The sequence below is a fragment of the Corythoichthys intestinalis genome, chromosome 4 (assembly GCF_030265065.1).
Source record: "Corythoichthys intestinalis isolate RoL2023-P3 chromosome 4, ASM3026506v1, whole genome shotgun sequence".
Lineage (NCBI taxonomy): Eukaryota > Metazoa > Chordata > Actinopteri > Syngnathiformes > Syngnathidae > Corythoichthys > Corythoichthys intestinalis.
The window spans coordinates 38,442,763-38,459,811 of record NC_080398.1 but is presented as its reverse complement, the minus strand read 5'-3'; the positions used below and the strand labels follow the sequence as shown (position 1 = coordinate 38,459,811).

The 17,049-nt window shown below is 39.0% G+C and overlaps 1 protein-coding gene across 3 annotated transcripts in view; it reads left to right on the top strand.

Moving 5' to 3' along the window:
* Positions 1 to 13,564, top strand: part of LOC130914370 (sialic acid-binding Ig-like lectin 10) — an 88,430-nt gene extending 74,866 nt beyond the window's left edge. For all 3 annotated transcript variants that reach the window (XM_057833485.1, XM_057833484.1, XM_057833483.1), the window contains exons 6-10: positions 2,324 to 2,617; positions 4,877 to 5,179; positions 5,254 to 5,335; positions 8,967 to 9,045; positions 12,679 to 13,564. In XM_057833485.1, coding sequence (XP_057689468.1) covers positions 2,324 to 2,617; positions 4,877 to 5,179; positions 5,254 to 5,335; positions 8,967 to 9,045; positions 12,679 to 12,783 — 863 coding nt within the window. In that variant the 3' untranslated portion in view covers positions 12,784 to 13,564. The remainder of the gene's footprint in view (positions 1 to 2,323; positions 2,618 to 4,876; positions 5,180 to 5,253; positions 5,336 to 8,966; positions 9,046 to 12,678) is intronic.
* Positions 13,565 to 17,049: the final 3,485 nt, after the last annotated feature.

The following is a 17,049-nucleotide window of genomic DNA, read 5'->3' as shown; positions in this document are numbered from 1 at the left end:
CAGAGAGAAAACCCATCATTCTCAGGCTTATCCTCAACCCCTTTTTTATTTTATTTTATTTTTTTATGACTTGTCAAGTCCGACCCTTCCTAAAAAGTCGTGTTCAAGGCAAGCTAGGCGCTAATAACGCACAGCTGCTTGATGTGTGATGGCGCGGTGTGGATTCTCTGTTAAGCTTGTTCGGACAGAATATTAATTAAAGATGAATGAAAACTAAATACTATTGAATATGTCATTATTAACATTTTTAAAATTTAAGTGACGGGTAAAAATAGATTATGACCGGATTTTTATGACCCTGTCAGTCAAAATGACAGACAACGAAAAAGTCTAGCGCAACCTCTGGCAGAACCGCATCGTAGCAATTTTTGATGGGTTGCAAAATTTGTCACAACACCGGTCCGTGGAAAAAAAGACCCAAATAACACCGGTCCGTGGTGCAAAAAAGGTTGGGGACCCCTGCTTTAAGCAATCAAAACTCTTACCGTTGACAAGCAGGCGGAGAGCCGACACCCTGGTCGAGCTGCAAAGGAATATAAGCTAGGCGTCCGTATACTGACCGTAGCAGACTCTAACCGAAGAGGAAAATACCCCCAGCTCTTATAGTGGTGCACCACGTGAGAGAAGAGATGGCCAGCCCCTTCCCTCAGGTGACGAGCCACTTGCCCAATGGTATCGTTACACATGTTTTGAGATCCAATGGTTTCGTTACACGTGGTTTGACACATGTTTTGTAATCACACATCACAAAGATGTCAAAGTGGCGAGGAAAACAAGGTTACAGTCATAAAAGGGACTAAGGGAATCAACACAATATGCTGATTCATTCCGGGTCATATTATATTTATCCCATCAGCACCCTTCAAATCTCAGAGACCTGGACCAGTTGGCCAACGAAGAATGGTCTAGAATTCCAGCAGAACATTGTAAGAAACTCATTGATGGCTCCTGCAAGCAGTTGTTTGCAGTTATTTTGTCAAAAGGTTGTGCTACCAAGTATTAGGCTGAGGGTGCCAATACCTTTGTCAGCCCATTTTTGGAGTTTTGTGTAAAATGATAATGATTCAAGTAGGGCTGTCAAAATTATCGCGTTAACGCGCGGTAATTAATTTTTTTAATTAATCACGTTAAAATATTTGACGCAATTAACGCACATGTCCCGCTCAGAAAGTATTCTGCCTTTTAGTAAGTTTTACAGCAAGACTTTTTGTGCTATCCAACAGCGAACTCTTGTGGTCGCTTTGCGACATGGTTTATTGTTTTCTTTCCAGTTCATTATGGCTGCACGACATCTCGGGCTGATAATGTTGTGCTTACATGATCCTTGAACAAGATTTGTCCGTAAGTATGGTTGTTGTAAAGAATGTACATATTATATTAGTAAGCGAAATGTTATATTTTTTGTATGAGACGCTTTTTGTTTATGTTTAGTGAACCTGTATAGCGTGCTAAGCTAACGTTGTTGCCAATGCAATGCTTGTGTACTTTTTTTTTTGTAGTTTTACGACAGTCTAAACAGGATAATGGTTTGAGGCCATTTTATTAATAAATCAGATGAAAAAGGAAGAAGTCTAATTATTAAGGCGTCGTTCACTAGCTGTCTAGCTTTGGAAAAAGTAGACACTTCGGAGTGAGGACAGCATAGACAGATTTAAATGACAGTAGAGTGAAATGCCCACTACAGTCCTTTTGTACTGTATGTTGAATGTATATATCCATCTTGTGTCTTATCTTTCCATTCCAACAATTTATTTTACAGAATATACATATAATTTACAGAAAAATATGGCATATTTTATAGATGGTTTGAATTGCGATTAATTGCGATTAATTACGATTAATTAATTTTTAAGCTGTAATTAACTCGATTAAAAATTTTAATCGTTTGACAGCCCTAGATTCAAGTTTTTTTTTCATTCTCTTTTGTGTTTTTTCATTGCAAGCAAAACAAATTGAAGATAGTACTACCAAAGCATTTGTAATTGCAATCATTTTCTGGAAGAAATTGAGCATTATCTGACAGACTTGCAGTGGTGCCAATACTTTTGGGCATAACAGTCCACTCATGCCAAGTAAACCCTTCAGAGGCCATTATCACCCCCCCACCCCCCCAAAAAAAGAAAGAAAATTATCTTTTATCGTTTAATCTATCACGTATATATCTATATCTGCCGTTAACTCGAAAAGAAATGTTGTTGGTTCGCTCATGAGCAGTAGCAATTGCCAGTCACAATCGGGCAGTGACAGCTGTCAACCAGAATAGATAGCGGACTGACATAGATTACCGTATGAGATAACTTCCTTTTCTTTTTTCATATTGCAGATGATCAACCCCCGGTGGTTGACTTTCCGCAATTGGTTCAGGTCGAGGAGGGTACTGCGCTGAATTTAAGCTGTAAGGCGCCAGTTTTTTGCCCCACGTCGCCACCGCTCCTGACGTGGGGACCGCAGTTAGGCCCTGTCACACAGATGGTGAAGGCAGATGCCTCAGCGCTCATGAATTTTAAAGCTATGTATTATTTACACAACGATGTTGAGGTGAAATGCAGTGCCTTCTACAAAGGGCAAGAAAGACCCAATGGTTTCATTCAAGGCGCGTGGAGGCTTCGAGTTTTGTGTGAGTTTTGATTACAACATTATTTGTTTATTACGGTATTATTATTATTATTATTGTTATACCCAACCTAAAATACCTTCTTTTAATTCAAGGAGGAATTCGTCAGAAAGACAAATACAATTTAAAATTACATGTAATTCTGAAATTTTCTTTTTTTTTTAATTTTTTTTTTTTTATGTAAAATAAATCATTGCAATAATAGATATACTTACTATATACTATATACTACAGTGGGGCAAATAAGTATTTAGTCAACCACTAATTGTGCAAGTTCTCCCACTTGAAAATATTAGAGAGGCCTGTAATTGTCAACATGGGTAAACCTCAACCATGAGAGACAGAATGTGGAAAAAAAAAAAAAGAAAATCACATTGTTTTATTTTTAAAGAATTTATTTGCAAATCATGGTAGAAAATAAGTATTTGGTCTTGTTGTGATCTGCGGATGCAGAGAACAAGATTGAACCCAGAAACAGACAACAGAGGGGAAGCGTTCGGGGATTTATTGATCACAAATAAAACAAAACACGCGAACGTGGTAAAAAGGGCATAACAAAAGGGGTCCGTGACAAAATAGGTCGACGGGGATCAAACACGCGAAAACCGAGTGGAGAGCAGAGAGCCAAAAAGACAAACAAAAATACACTCAATACCTGCACAAGGTAGAGGATCACAAAACTAAGACGTCCGACGAACTAGAAGGCAAATACAAAGCGGCATGTTAAAGACCCGGATAGCCTGCATTTATATACTTAAGCTGACGAGCAGGGATTAGCTGCAGGTCCGACGTCGGCACGCCCCCACAGACGGCTCTGCAACAAAAACAAATTCTGACAAGCAGCTGAACGCGACAGGTCTACACCAAAAGTTCATCTCAATACTTTGTTAAGTACCCTTTGTTAGGAATAACGGAGGCCAAACGTTTTCTGTAAATCTTCACAAGGTTTTTATACACTGTCGCTGGTATTTTGGCCCATTCCTCCATGCAGATCTCCTCTAGAGAAGTGATGTTTTGGGGCTGTCGTTGGGCAACACGGACTTTCAACTCCCTCCTCACCCCGTGGCATCAAAATGATAACAAGGAGCAAAAATCCCAGAACCACACGGGGGGACCTACTGAATGACCTACAGAGAGCTGGGACCACAGTAACAAAGGCTACTATCAGTAACACAATGCGCCGCCAGGGACTCAAATCCTGGACTGCCAGACATGTCCCCCTGCTGAAGAAAGTACACGTCCAGGCCCGTCTGCGGTTCGCTAGAGAGCATTTGGATGATCCAGAAGAGGACTGGGAGAATGTGTTAGGGTCCGATAAAACCAACATAGAACTTTTTGGTAGAAACACAGGTTCTCTTGTTTGGATCAAAAAGAATACTGAATTGCACCATACCCACTGTGAAGCATGGGGGTGGAAACATCATGCTTTGGGGCTGTTTTTCTGCAAAAGGACCAGGACGACTGATCTGTGTAAAGGAAAGAATGAATGGGGCCATGTATCGAGAGATTTTGAGTGAAAATCTCCTTCCATCAGCAAGGGCATTGAAGATGAGACGTGGCTGGGTCTTTCAGCATGAAACACACAGCCAGGGCAACAAAGGAGTGGCTTCGTAAGAAGCATTTCAAGGTCCTGGAGTGGCCTAGCCAGTCTCCAGATCTCAAATCTGTGGAGGGAGTTGAAAGTCCGTGTTACCCAACGACAGCCCCAAAACATCACTGCTCTAGAGGAGATCTGCATGGAAGAATGGGCCAAAATACCAGCAACAGTGTGTGAAAAGCTTGTGAAGAGTTACAATAAATGTTTGGCCTCCGTTATTGCCAACAAAGGGTACATAACAAAGTATTGAGATGAACTTTTGGTATTGACCAAATACTTATTTTCCACCATGATTTGCAAATAAATTCTTTAAAAATCAAACAATGTGATTTTCTGTTTTTTTTTTTCCACATTCTGTCTCTCATGGTTGAGGTTTAATCATGTTGGCAATTACAGGCCTCTCTAATATTTTCAAGTAGGAGAATTTGCACAATTAGTGTATGACTAAATACTTATTTGCCCCACTGTATATACAATAGATATACTTAAATATCTGCAGAAATGAGAGAGGTGTACTTACTTTTGTGATACACTGTATATTGAATTAACACATGAGTATATTCAAGTACAAAATGTTTCACATGAGAAAGGCGTGCGTGTGCTGTTTGAAGCAAAGATGGCATGCTCAGCAACTCAAAGCAAGTCTACCATTTTGCTGTCTTTAGTTGCCCCCAAGATCCTGACATACTCCTGCTCCCAAGACATTGGTAACTGGACTCAGTGTTCCTGTGTCAGCAAGGCCAACCCACCACCTCGGATTCAGTGGCAATTGTTCGGAGTGTTTGTTAATAATACGTACGAGCGACTCATCGGGTATGATTCCTTGGACCTCACCACCCGGAGAAGCTCCATCCTCCTTCAGCCTCTGGACGGCGACGACGTACTGGAATCACTGGTTTGCTTCAGCACCAACCAGCTTGGTGTAACTTCTTATGCCTTCGGCATATCCTCACCCGCCGCGCAGAAAAGTCTCTTTTATTTACACTTGATTAATTATCGGTGTAATGTACGTACATGCACGACTCATGTTTGGATTCTTTAGATGTGACGATTCTGGTGCTTTCTGTCATGAAAGGAGTGGTCGTGTTTCTGCTGTATGTCCTTCTGCTCATGTACATTTACAGGTGAGCACACTCGGCAGAGTAACCACTTAACAAAAAAGCTGCAAAATACATGCCAGCTTTATCTATTTTATCACCGAACAAAAAATTCGGCATTTCATTCGTTCCTTTTTTTTTTTTCTATCCCATAACGCTGAATTCAAGTCAACCAATTTCACTTGAATTTTCAAGTTTTGATGGGGAAAAAAGAACAGATTATCAGTTAAAACATTCATACATTTTAAATAGGGTTGGGCATCGAGCATCGATGGGAATCGGTTCTATAACTCCCATGCTCCCGGAATCGTTCGAATTTTTAAATTTTGATTCCATGTTTCGATGCCCTGACCGCCGAGCGGAAAAAAATTGCTCAAGTTAAAACACTGATATTTACCGTAATTTCCCGAATATAAGGCGCACCCGTGTATAATGCGCACCCCAAATTTACTTGTAAAATCTCGGGGAAATTATTGTACACGTTTATAACGCGCACCCTAATTTTAGCACCAATAAATAGAAGAATACAAGAAAACAGAGCTCGTGTACAGATACAGAAATGTCATTTTACTGACTGCTGAATTACAGCACAAGCATAGCATACTGGTAGTTCAAAACATGACCGTAAACTGACAATATTTACGGTAATAATATGATTTGACAACTTCTCCAACTTACCAGAATCTAGGAGAAAAAAAACAGATGTGACTTTTCTTTTAAAGGCTGCTGTATAACTTGCTCGTTTCATCATGATGAATAAATGTTTCTTCCATGGATTGATACGGTAAAATGAAAGTGAGAACGTAAATCGGAAATCCGAGTGAGCTCATCGCTGTCAACACGACAGTAACAATAAGAACTAGGGTTGTTCCGATCGGGCTAACGTCAGCTAACGTCGCTAGCTTATACTGTTCATTCCACAACAGTTGGCAGCTCTGCTTGTAGGACTCTACCCTAAATTAATAATTTTAGGCAAAGTTGACTTTGTTACCCTTGTACTTTGCTACTTGTAATTTTCGGACTATAAGGCGCACCTGACTATAAGCCGCCACCCACCAAATTTGACACGAAAATTGCCTTTGTTTAATAGATAAGCTGCACCAGAGTATAAGCCGCAGCTTTTCTTACTGTATCATGGGATATTTACACCAAAAGGTATGAATCGGTAACACTTTATTTGACAGCGGCGTCATAAGACCGTCATAATTATGACATGACACTGTCATGAGCATTAATAAATACTGATGACAGATTACAGTATTTTCATTTACATTGAACATTAGCATTATTTGCACTTTATTTGACAGCGGCATCATAAGACTGTCAAAAAAACAAATGAACCATCACGAAGCTTTGTACCAATTGCTTCAAGAAGCCTCATTTGGCCATCACTGCTCCCTTGGGGGAGACAGTCAACCTTTGCTCCCACCTGCTGTCAACACTTGTCGTCCAACATGCCTCCTAGCATGCTTTGCAGCACTACATATGCAAATAACAATCAAAATTCATATTCTGTGCTATTTATTTCTTCATTTACTGTTCCAATTGTTTCACCAATTGGTAGTTATGCAATTTGGTAACACATTATTTGACAGTAGCACCATAAGACTGTTATAAGGCCATCATGCTTATGACATGGCAATGCCATGAGAAGTAATGAAAGCTTATAACAGATGTCATTTTGTGCAATCCGGCAAATTATCTCACTTTTGAATGGATGTAAAAGATCCGAGTTGGACATAAATGGAGTTAGTGACCGAATTTGCCGAATGACACTAAATGACATCTGTCATAAGCATTCATTAAGGCCCATGATCGTGTCACGTCATTATTGTGACGGTCTTATGGCAGTTTTATGTCAGTGTTACCTACAGTGCCTTGCAAAAGTATTCGGCCCCCTTGAATCTTGCAACCTTTCGCCACATTTCAGGCTTCAAACATAAAGATATGAAATTTAATTTTTTTGTCGAGAATCAACAATAAGTGGGACACAATCATGAAGTGGAACAACAGTTATTGGATAATTTAAAAACATTTTAACAAATAAAAAACTGAAAAGTGGGGCGTGCAATATTATTCGGCCCCTTTACTTTCAGTGCAGCAAACTCACTCCAGAAGTTCAGTGAGGATCTCTGAATGATCCAATGTTGTCCTAAATGACCGATGATGACAAATAGAATCCACCTGTGTGTAATCAAGTCTCCGTATAAATGCACCTGCTCCGTGATAGTCTCAGGGTTCTGTTTAAAGTGCAGAGAGCATTATGAAAACCAAGGAACACACCAGGCAGGTCCGAGATACTGTTGTGGAGAAGTTTAAAGCCGGATTTGGATACAAAAATATTTCCCAAGCTTTAAACATCTCAAGGAGCACTGTGCAAGCCATCATATTTAAATGGAAGGAGCATAAGACCACTGCAAATCTTTCTTCTCAAACAAGGAGAAAACTGATCAGAGATGCAGCCAAGAGGCCCATGATCACTCTGGATGAACTGCAGAGATCTACAGCTGAGGTGGGAGAGTCTGTCCATAGGACAACAATCAGTCGTACACTGCACAAATCTGGCCTTTATGGAAGAGTGGCAAGAAGAAAGCCATTTCTCAAAGATATCCATAAAAAGTCTCGTTTAAAGTTTGCCACAAGCCACCTGGGAGACACACCAAACATGTGGAAGAAGGTGCTCTGGTCAGATTAAACCAAAATAGAACTTTTTGGCCACAATGCAAAACGATATGTCTGGCGTAAAAGCAACACAGCTCATCACCCTGAACACACAATCCCCACTGTCAAACATGGTGGTGGCAGCATCATGGTTTGGGCCTGCTTTTCTTCAGCAGGGACAGGGAGGATGGTTAAAATTGACGGGGAGATGGATGCAGCCAAATACAGGAACATTCTGGAAGAAAACCTCTTGGTATCTGCACAAGACCTGAGACTGGGACGGAGATTTATCCTCCAACAGGACAATGATCCAAAACATAAAGCCAAATCTACAATGGAATGGTTAAAAAATAAACGTATCCTGGTGTTAGAGTGGCCAAGTCAAAGTCCAGACCTGAATCCAATCGAGAATCTGTGGAAAGAGCTGAAGACTGCTGTTCACAAACACTCTCCATCCAACCTCACTGAGCTCGAGCTGTTTTGCAAGGAAGAATGGGCAAGAATGTCAGTCTCTCGATGTGCAAAACTGATAGAAACATACCCCAAGCGACTTGCAGCTGTAATTGGAGCAAAAGGTGGCGCTACAAAGTATTAACGCAAGGGGGCCGAATAATATTGCACGCCCCACTTTTCAGTTTTTTATTTGTTAAAAAAGTTTAAATTATCCAATAAATTTTGTTCCACTTCACGATTGTGTCCCACTTGTTGTTGATTCTTGACAAAAAATTAAAATTTTATATCTTTATGTTTGAAGCCTGAAATGTGGCGAAAGATTGCAAGGTTCAAGGGGGCCGAATACTTTTGCAAGGCACTGTATTAACCCAACTAAATCAACAAATAAGCTGCACTGGTCTAGAAGTCGCAGGATTCAAAATGAGGGGAAAAAAAGCGGCTTGTAGTCGAAAATAATTTTTATTCCTCTATTGGTGTGTGTTTGTTTATCTCAACTGAACACATAAAGAAGGCTTTCTAATTAACATTTGCGTTTCTTTTGCAGGTGCATAAAGTCCAGAGGCAACTCTGAAGCCAGCAGAGGACAAGCGCAAAACACCGCAGACTCCAGGGTCAACAATGAGGTGTGTTTATAATCGAACGTCACCAGACTCGCCGACTAAATAAATAAACCTCATCATTCAACCTCAACTTGATTTTTAAAAATTCTAGCACACAAAATCTGAATATTGTACATATACAGTGCCCTCCATAATTATTGGCACCCCTGAAAAAGATGTGTTTTATAGCTTCTAATATATTTTTTTATTCAAATAATATGGGACCTTAATGGAAAAAAAGAGAAAAATCTAACCTTCAATACAAGTGCATTCATTCAGTGGGGAAAAAATCCCACATAAAAAATTATTTGACATCAATTAATGTGTGTCACAATTATTAGCACCCCTGGTGTTAATACTTTGTACAACCCCCTTTTGCCAACAAAACAAGGTCTGGGGACTGAGATGGCCATGGGAGGAGCTTGATTTTGTGTCTGGTGAACCATTTCTGTGTAGATTTGGCCATATGTTTACGGCCATTGTCTTGTTAAAAGACCCAGTGATGACCCATCTTCAGCTTTCGGGCAGAGGGCAACAGATTTTGATTTAAAATCTCCTGGTATTTCAAAGCATTCATGATGCCATGCACCCTAACAAGGTTCCCATGGCCTTTGGAAGTGAAACAGCCCCACAGCATCACTGACCCACCCCCATACTTCACAGTGGGTATGAGGTGCTTTTCAGCATGCCCATCTTTCGTGGCACGCCAGACCCACTTAGAGTTTTTGTTGCCAAAAAGCTCAATCTTGGTCTCATCTGACCAAACCACACGGTCCCAGTTGAAGCCTTGGACCATGTGTATATTTGCGTGAGACGTTTTTTATTTAATCACGTTAAAATATTTGATGCAATTAACGCACATGCCCCGCTCAAACAGATTAAAATGACAGCAGTGTAATGTTCACTTGTTACTTGTTTTTTGGTGTTTGGCGCCCTCTGCTGGCGCTTGGGTCCAAATGATTGGATGCGTTTTTATGGGTAAAACGTGGTGGCACGGTGGCTGAGTGGTTAGCACGTCTGCCTCACAGTTCTGAGATCAAGGGTTCAATCCCGGGCTTCGGCCTTCCTGTGTGGAGTTTGCATGTTCTCCCCGTGCCTGCGTGTGTTTTCTCCGGGAACTCTGGTTCCTCCCACATCCCAAAAACATGCATGGTAGGCTGATTGAACACTCTAAATTGACCGTAGGTATGAGTGTGTGAGTGAATGGTTGTATGTAAAGATTTCCGGATCGATCGGGTCCGATCACATCATTTTCAAAGTATTGGAATCGGCAAAAAAATTATCGGACATGCCTTTTTTTAATATATATATATATTTTTTACATTTGATTGTTTTCTAATTGTATTTAACGTTACAGACAAAATGGCTTACACTCATCCAGAGTCTTTAGCTATCAAATTTATCGTGTTAACGGCGGTAATTAATTTTTTTTAAATTAAACACGTTAATATATTTAACGCAATTAACGCATGCGCTGCACGATCTACTCACGCATTGTCGCGTTCCATCTATAATGGCGCCGTTTTACCTATACATGGAGCTAAAAGGCAGCGTAAAATGAGTAGAGTGAATTTTGGCAGTCTTTGGAGCCTTTTTTTAATTGGCTAAAGCCTTACAATCCCTCTCTCGACAATTAGAAATATCGTGGGAAGAATTGTGGGGAAGCAAGGTAGTAGTTGATCTTTTTCTTAACAGCCTATGTTATTTCCCAACGCAGAGAAGATATATCAATTGGTGCCACTACGCACAGTCATGGTTGCACTTCCCATCATGCATTTGGGCAGAACAGTTAAATGGCTACAGTATCATTTACTGAAAGCTCAACAAATGCACTAGATGGCAATATTTAGTCACAATATACAAAGTCACATTTATCCTTTAAGAATTACAAGTCTTTCTATCCGTGGATCCCTCTCACAGAAAGAATGTTAATAATGTAAATGCCATCTTGAGGATTTATTGTCATAATAAATAAATACAGTACTTGTATGGTGAATGTATATATTCGTCCGAGTTTTATTCATTTTTTTCTTAATGCATTGCCAAAATGTATATGACCGGGAAAAATTATCGGGAATGATTGGAATTGAATCGGGACCAAAAAAAGCAATCGGATTGTGAAATATCAGGATCGGCAGATACTCAAACTAAAACGATCGGGATCGGATCGGGAGCAAAAAAACATGATTGGAACAACCCTAGTTGTATGTCTCCTTGTGCCCTGTGATTGGCTGGCAACCAGTTCAGGGTGACATCTCCTATCACGCCTATGCAGATGACACACAACTGTACATTTCTGTGTCCCCACATGATTATAGTCCCTTAGTCTCCCTGAGTAAATGCATTCATCAAATCAATAAATGGATGTGCCAGAATTTTCTCCAGTTAAATGTGGAGAAGACAGAGGTGATCATTTTTGGGCCAAAAAAGGAAAGGTCAAAGATAAGCAGCCAACTTAGCACAATGTCACTTACAGCTACAAATCAAGTCAGAAACCTTGGCGTAATTATTGACTCAGACCTAAAATTTGATAGCCATCTAAAGTCCGTCACTAAATCCGCTTATTACCACCTAAAAAATATAACCAGAATTAAGGGGCTTCTGACTCAACAAGACATGGAAAAACTTATGCATGCATTCATTTTCAGCAGATTGGACTTTTGCAACGGTATATTTACGGGTCTTGATAAAAAATCAGTCAGGAAGCTGCAGCTAGTACAGAATGCTGCAGCCAGAGTCCTCACAAATACAAGGAAGCTGGACCACATTACACGGGTTTTGAAATCGCTACACTGGCTTCCAGTGAGTCAAAGGAAAATATTACTGCTCGTCTACAAAACACTTAATGGCCTTGGACCAAAATACATGCTTGACTTGTTAGATTCCTATGAGACATCTAGACCCCTAAGGTCGTCTGGAACGGGTCTTCTGCATGTTCCAAGAACAAGAACCAAGCAGGGTGAGGCAGCATTTAGTTATTATGCTCCTCACCTCTGGAACAAGTTACCCGAACGTCTGAAGTATGCTCAAACTGTTAGCTCCTTTAAATCAGGGCTAAAAACGCTTTTGTTTAGCACTGCATATCCATAACTGTCTATATATTTCAATCTACCTGCCTTCTATTCCTCTTGTGCTTATCTCCATTGCTGATTTCAATTATTATTAGTAGTAGTAGTTTTTTGCTTTATTTTTATTTTTGTTTTATTTTTATTTATTTATTTTTATTCTGTGATTAAATGCGATCTTTTGACTTGGTTTTTGTGTTGTGTTGATTTAAATGTGATTTTTATGGTCTTCATGTGATGTAAAGCACTTTGAATTGCCTTGTGTTGAATTGTGCTATATAAATAAATTTGCCTTGCCTTACCTTGCCTACCCTGCCTACTGTCCGTAGTTACATTTTGAACGGGGGTTGAGGAAAAAAATATATTATATATTTGTGAGGGTAGAATGAGGACACTTAAAAAAAAAACACCAAACTATAAAAAATATATATATATATATATATATATATATATATATATATATATATATATATATATGCTATAATATTTTTTATGTGCAGAATGCCAAATGTGCCAAAGTTCACATTGCCAAAATAGTGAGCAGCTGGCATAGAATACTCACAAAATGTAAATCTGTTTTTGCATCCTTTAGAACAACCAGGTGGACACTGTCTACTACAACGTTGACACAGAGGCAGCGGGGGGCGACGGGCAGCTGCACTTCCCTCACGTCAACGTGACCGAACAACTTCATTAAATAAATCAGGAATACTCAACATAACAAGTTACTTAAAATAATTGAAATATGTCTGCTTCATTTCTTTAGTTAGCGTGATTAATAGGATTTTTTTGATAGTATGGTATCATAATACAGTCATTCTTAGATATGTTGATCAGCATAAGACAATCTAGCTGTGTTATACCGTGTCACTGAGTAGGATTATGTACGGAGCCCCTAAAGCGACATCGACAGAAATCAAATTTGATCAATCAGTGGTTCTGATTGGTACCGCCACCGTCGGTACCAATCAGAACTTCCTAAAATCTAGGATGTCCGGCGCAATCCGGGACTGTTGACAACCCTAGTGGTGTGCAACAGAAAAAATCTGGTAAACATTAGCATGGTACAGCATTTAAGCAAGCAGGCTTTGCTATGCAAGTTAGCCAATTGTTCTTTTGTTGTACTTACCTCATTTATTTATTTACTTATATCATTTGATGCTAAGCTCAAGCGCTAGTTGAGTCCAAGATTGAAGTAAAGCTCAGCTAAATCCTGTTTTATCATGTTTATCGCGCCGAAACTGCTGGTGTCAGATGCACACCTCAGCTTAGCCTCAAACGATATAAAAATAAATAAATAAATGAGGATCCTACAAAAGAACAATTGGCTAACTTGCATAGCAAATGCCGCTAGCGTAAATGCTATATAATGCTAATGTTTACAAGATTCTGGTGATTGTTTCTGGTGCGCACTAGAATGTTTAAATTTATCTATCTCGGACGATGCCCCTTCAGGGGCTCCGTAATTATGTGTATCAGGACAGGTTTTAAAAAATTTTTATTATTTTCTGAGAAAATTTGTCCAATTTTTTTTTTTTTTTTTGTCTATCCGTGGTACCCGCAGGTTATTAAAAGTATTAAAAAAGCATTGAATTTAGTTTTCCATTATTAAAGGTATTAAAAGTATTTGCTGTTGTAAGTCTGGAATTTTTTCACCGTGGTCTTAATTTTCAAGAACATCTCAGTGCAACCAAAGTTTTTTTGTTTTTTTTTAAATCCATAACTAAGATGACGCATAGAATTTTTACGTTGCACTTCACTACAAATCAAAATGCAACTCGTGCGTGCCAAACCACCACAACCAGCAAAACGGAGAATCCATCCACCTCTGCATCGGGAATGCGTCCGTTTGTCTGTGGAACAAAAACCCTGCAGGCAGAAGTATTGTGGATTCTGAACACCAAAACAGACCACCATTCATATACTTCAAATGAGTCCATTGGTGATCTGTTTCGGATATTACGTCATTTTTGGTCGGCATCGGCTGTCACAATGTTGGTCATATTGCGTTTTGTTCCAGAAGGAGCGTTCCCGATGTCGTAACCGTCTTTTGTCACGAATTTTCAGTTGACATTAAAAAAATAAAATTTTTAAAAAAGCGCACATTTTCTTAATGTTTAAATAGTTTTTATGATCATTATAAATGCATTTACACAATGAAATAATGCTGAAAAAATTTGTTAAACATAATGTTGGTCAAATCGTGTTTTTTTTCCGGAGGGAGCATTCCCGACTTCGTAACTGCAGCCAATTTAATCTCATCAAGACTTTAAGATAGAGGTAAAATCGGGGCTAAAAAATCCAGCCCGACCCGAACTGGTCCTCGGGTATTAAAGCCTGACCCGCGTTTTGTGTGATAACATTTGTGACGATGTCTGCATAAAAGCCTGTATTTTATAACGAATTCTCAGTTGGTAGAGAAAAAAACGCACATTTTCTTAATGTTTAAATAGACTACATATTTTTATGATCATTATAAATTTATTTACACAACGAAATAACGCTAGAAAAGTTAGTTAAATATAAATAAACAGATGCGGTTTTGCGGACTCGCAGAGGGGAAGATTAAAAAGGGTGTATAGGCACGCTCTGGCTCTGCAATGACCATACAGCGCCTTCATTTTTTAACCAAACTATTTATTTGATAACAAGTATTCCTTAGTTTATCATTCATACATATATATATATATATATATATATATATATATATATATATATATATATATATATATATATATATATATATATATATATTAGGGCTGTCAAATGATTAAAATTTTTAATCGAGTTAATTACAGCTTAAAAATTAATTAATCGCAATTCAAACCATCTATAAAATATGCCATATTTTTCTGTAAATTATATATATATTCTGTAAAATAAATTGTTGGAATGGAAAGATAAGACACAAGATGGATATATACATTCAACATAGGGTACATAAGGACTGTAGTGGGCATTTCACTCTACTGTCATTTAAATCTGTCTATGCTGTCCTCACTCCGAAGCGTCTACTTTTTCCAAAGCTACACAGAACGACGCCTTAATAATTAGACTTCTTCCTTTTTCATCTGATTTATTAATAAAATGGCCTCAAACCATTGTCCTCTTTAGACCGTCGTAAAACTACAACAATAAAAAAGTACACAAGCATTGCATTAGCAACAACGTTAGCTTAGCACGCGATACAGGTTCACTAAACACAAACAAAAAGCGTCTCATACAAAAAATATAACATTTCGCTTACTAACATAATATGTACATTCTTTACAACAACCATACTTACGGACAAATCTTGTCCAAGGATCATATAAGCACAAACTTATCAGCCCGAGACGTCGTGCAGCCATAATGAACTGGCAAGAAAAAAATAAACCATGTCGCAAAGCGACCACAAGAGTTCGCTGTTGGACAGGACAAAAAGCCTTGCTGTAAAACTTACCAAAAGGCAGAATACTTTCTGAGCGGGACATGTGCGTTAATTGCGTCAAATATTTTAACGTGATTAATAAAAAAAATTAATTACCGCGCGTTAACGCGATAATTTTGACAGCCCTAATATATATATATGGTGGTCACGTTGATAAGCACGTCTTTATTGTACATCACAGTGTCCTCCTCGCAACTGTACTAACAAATAAACTACAAAATAACATGAAGAATTGTGATCTTATAGTGATATTTAAACAAACAATTAGCCTAACAGCATATATATTTCACATTTGCAACATTTTAACAACACAATTACATTATTTGAATATTTACAAAGTGTTCCTAAATGCATCGTGTGTTACATAGCTGTATTATAGTGAGCCACAGTGAGAGATCGAGCTGTGGGCTCAAATCCAACAAAACAGTACAAAAATACCAAACAAAATGCATACAAAATTGCACAATAATATGCAGAAGGGCATTTTACCTGCAGCACAGTGTGCAAGGAGTGAGATGGTGGTCGCGTTGACAAGCACGTCTTTACTGCACTGCACAACGCATGAACAATGGCGCATTATTAGTAACAGGCATGAAAATGGGTCAGGGGTTAAAAAGGTGAGACGGGTGTGGAGGACATGTTCCGGCGTTCTGCCAAAATGTCTACATCGGCGAAACGTACTATACGAGGCAAATTTGACACCAAAAGTACTACCGTGCACTCTCAATTTGTTTTCTTTAGATGCATACAGGCAGAACGTACTAAAAAATGCCTTAATAAAAGACTTAAATGTAGTTATATCAAATAAGGACGGTTTAAATACGCTATGTGACTAATGTGGTCAACAGCTTTAAAGCTACCACAAAAAAACACAATGGTTAAAAGTATGGGAGAGAAATACACGCTAAAAGTATTTTTGAGGGAATGAAAAGGTAATAAAAAACTCAATAAAAACAAAAATAGTGAGTATGTGCGCATGCGTGCGAATGTTTGCGCAAGAGCACTAAGCATTGTGTAGGACATTGTTTCGCCGGGTAGCATGGAATTGCCGAACACCGGTACACTGTACAACCCAACAAAATACTGTATTGAGCTCTGTCGAACCACACTGTGTTTCAGTAATCTGCAGGAGGCACCACAGAAACATATACCTTGTGCTGGCCATGTTTTATTTAGAAACAAAGTTTACTTTGAAGCTAAACGAGTTAGGTTTTCAACACTGCACGAATGTCGCACTGAAAAGAACGCGCCACACGTCCCTGAAATACCAATTACAGTGCTATTAGAAAGAAGCTTGTGTTTCTTCTTTTAAATTACCGTTAAATACACAAGCACTGCGATTGGCTGGCAACCAGTTCGGGGTGTCCCCTGCCTACTGCCCGAAGTTAGCTGGGATAGGCTCCAGCACCTCCGCGACCCTCGTGAGGAATAAGCGGCATGGAAAATGAATGAATACACAAGCAAGCTTGACACTAACTTAACGGGAGCTATTTTTTCCGGAGATTTGGCTAGCTGTGGCAGTGTTCGACACAA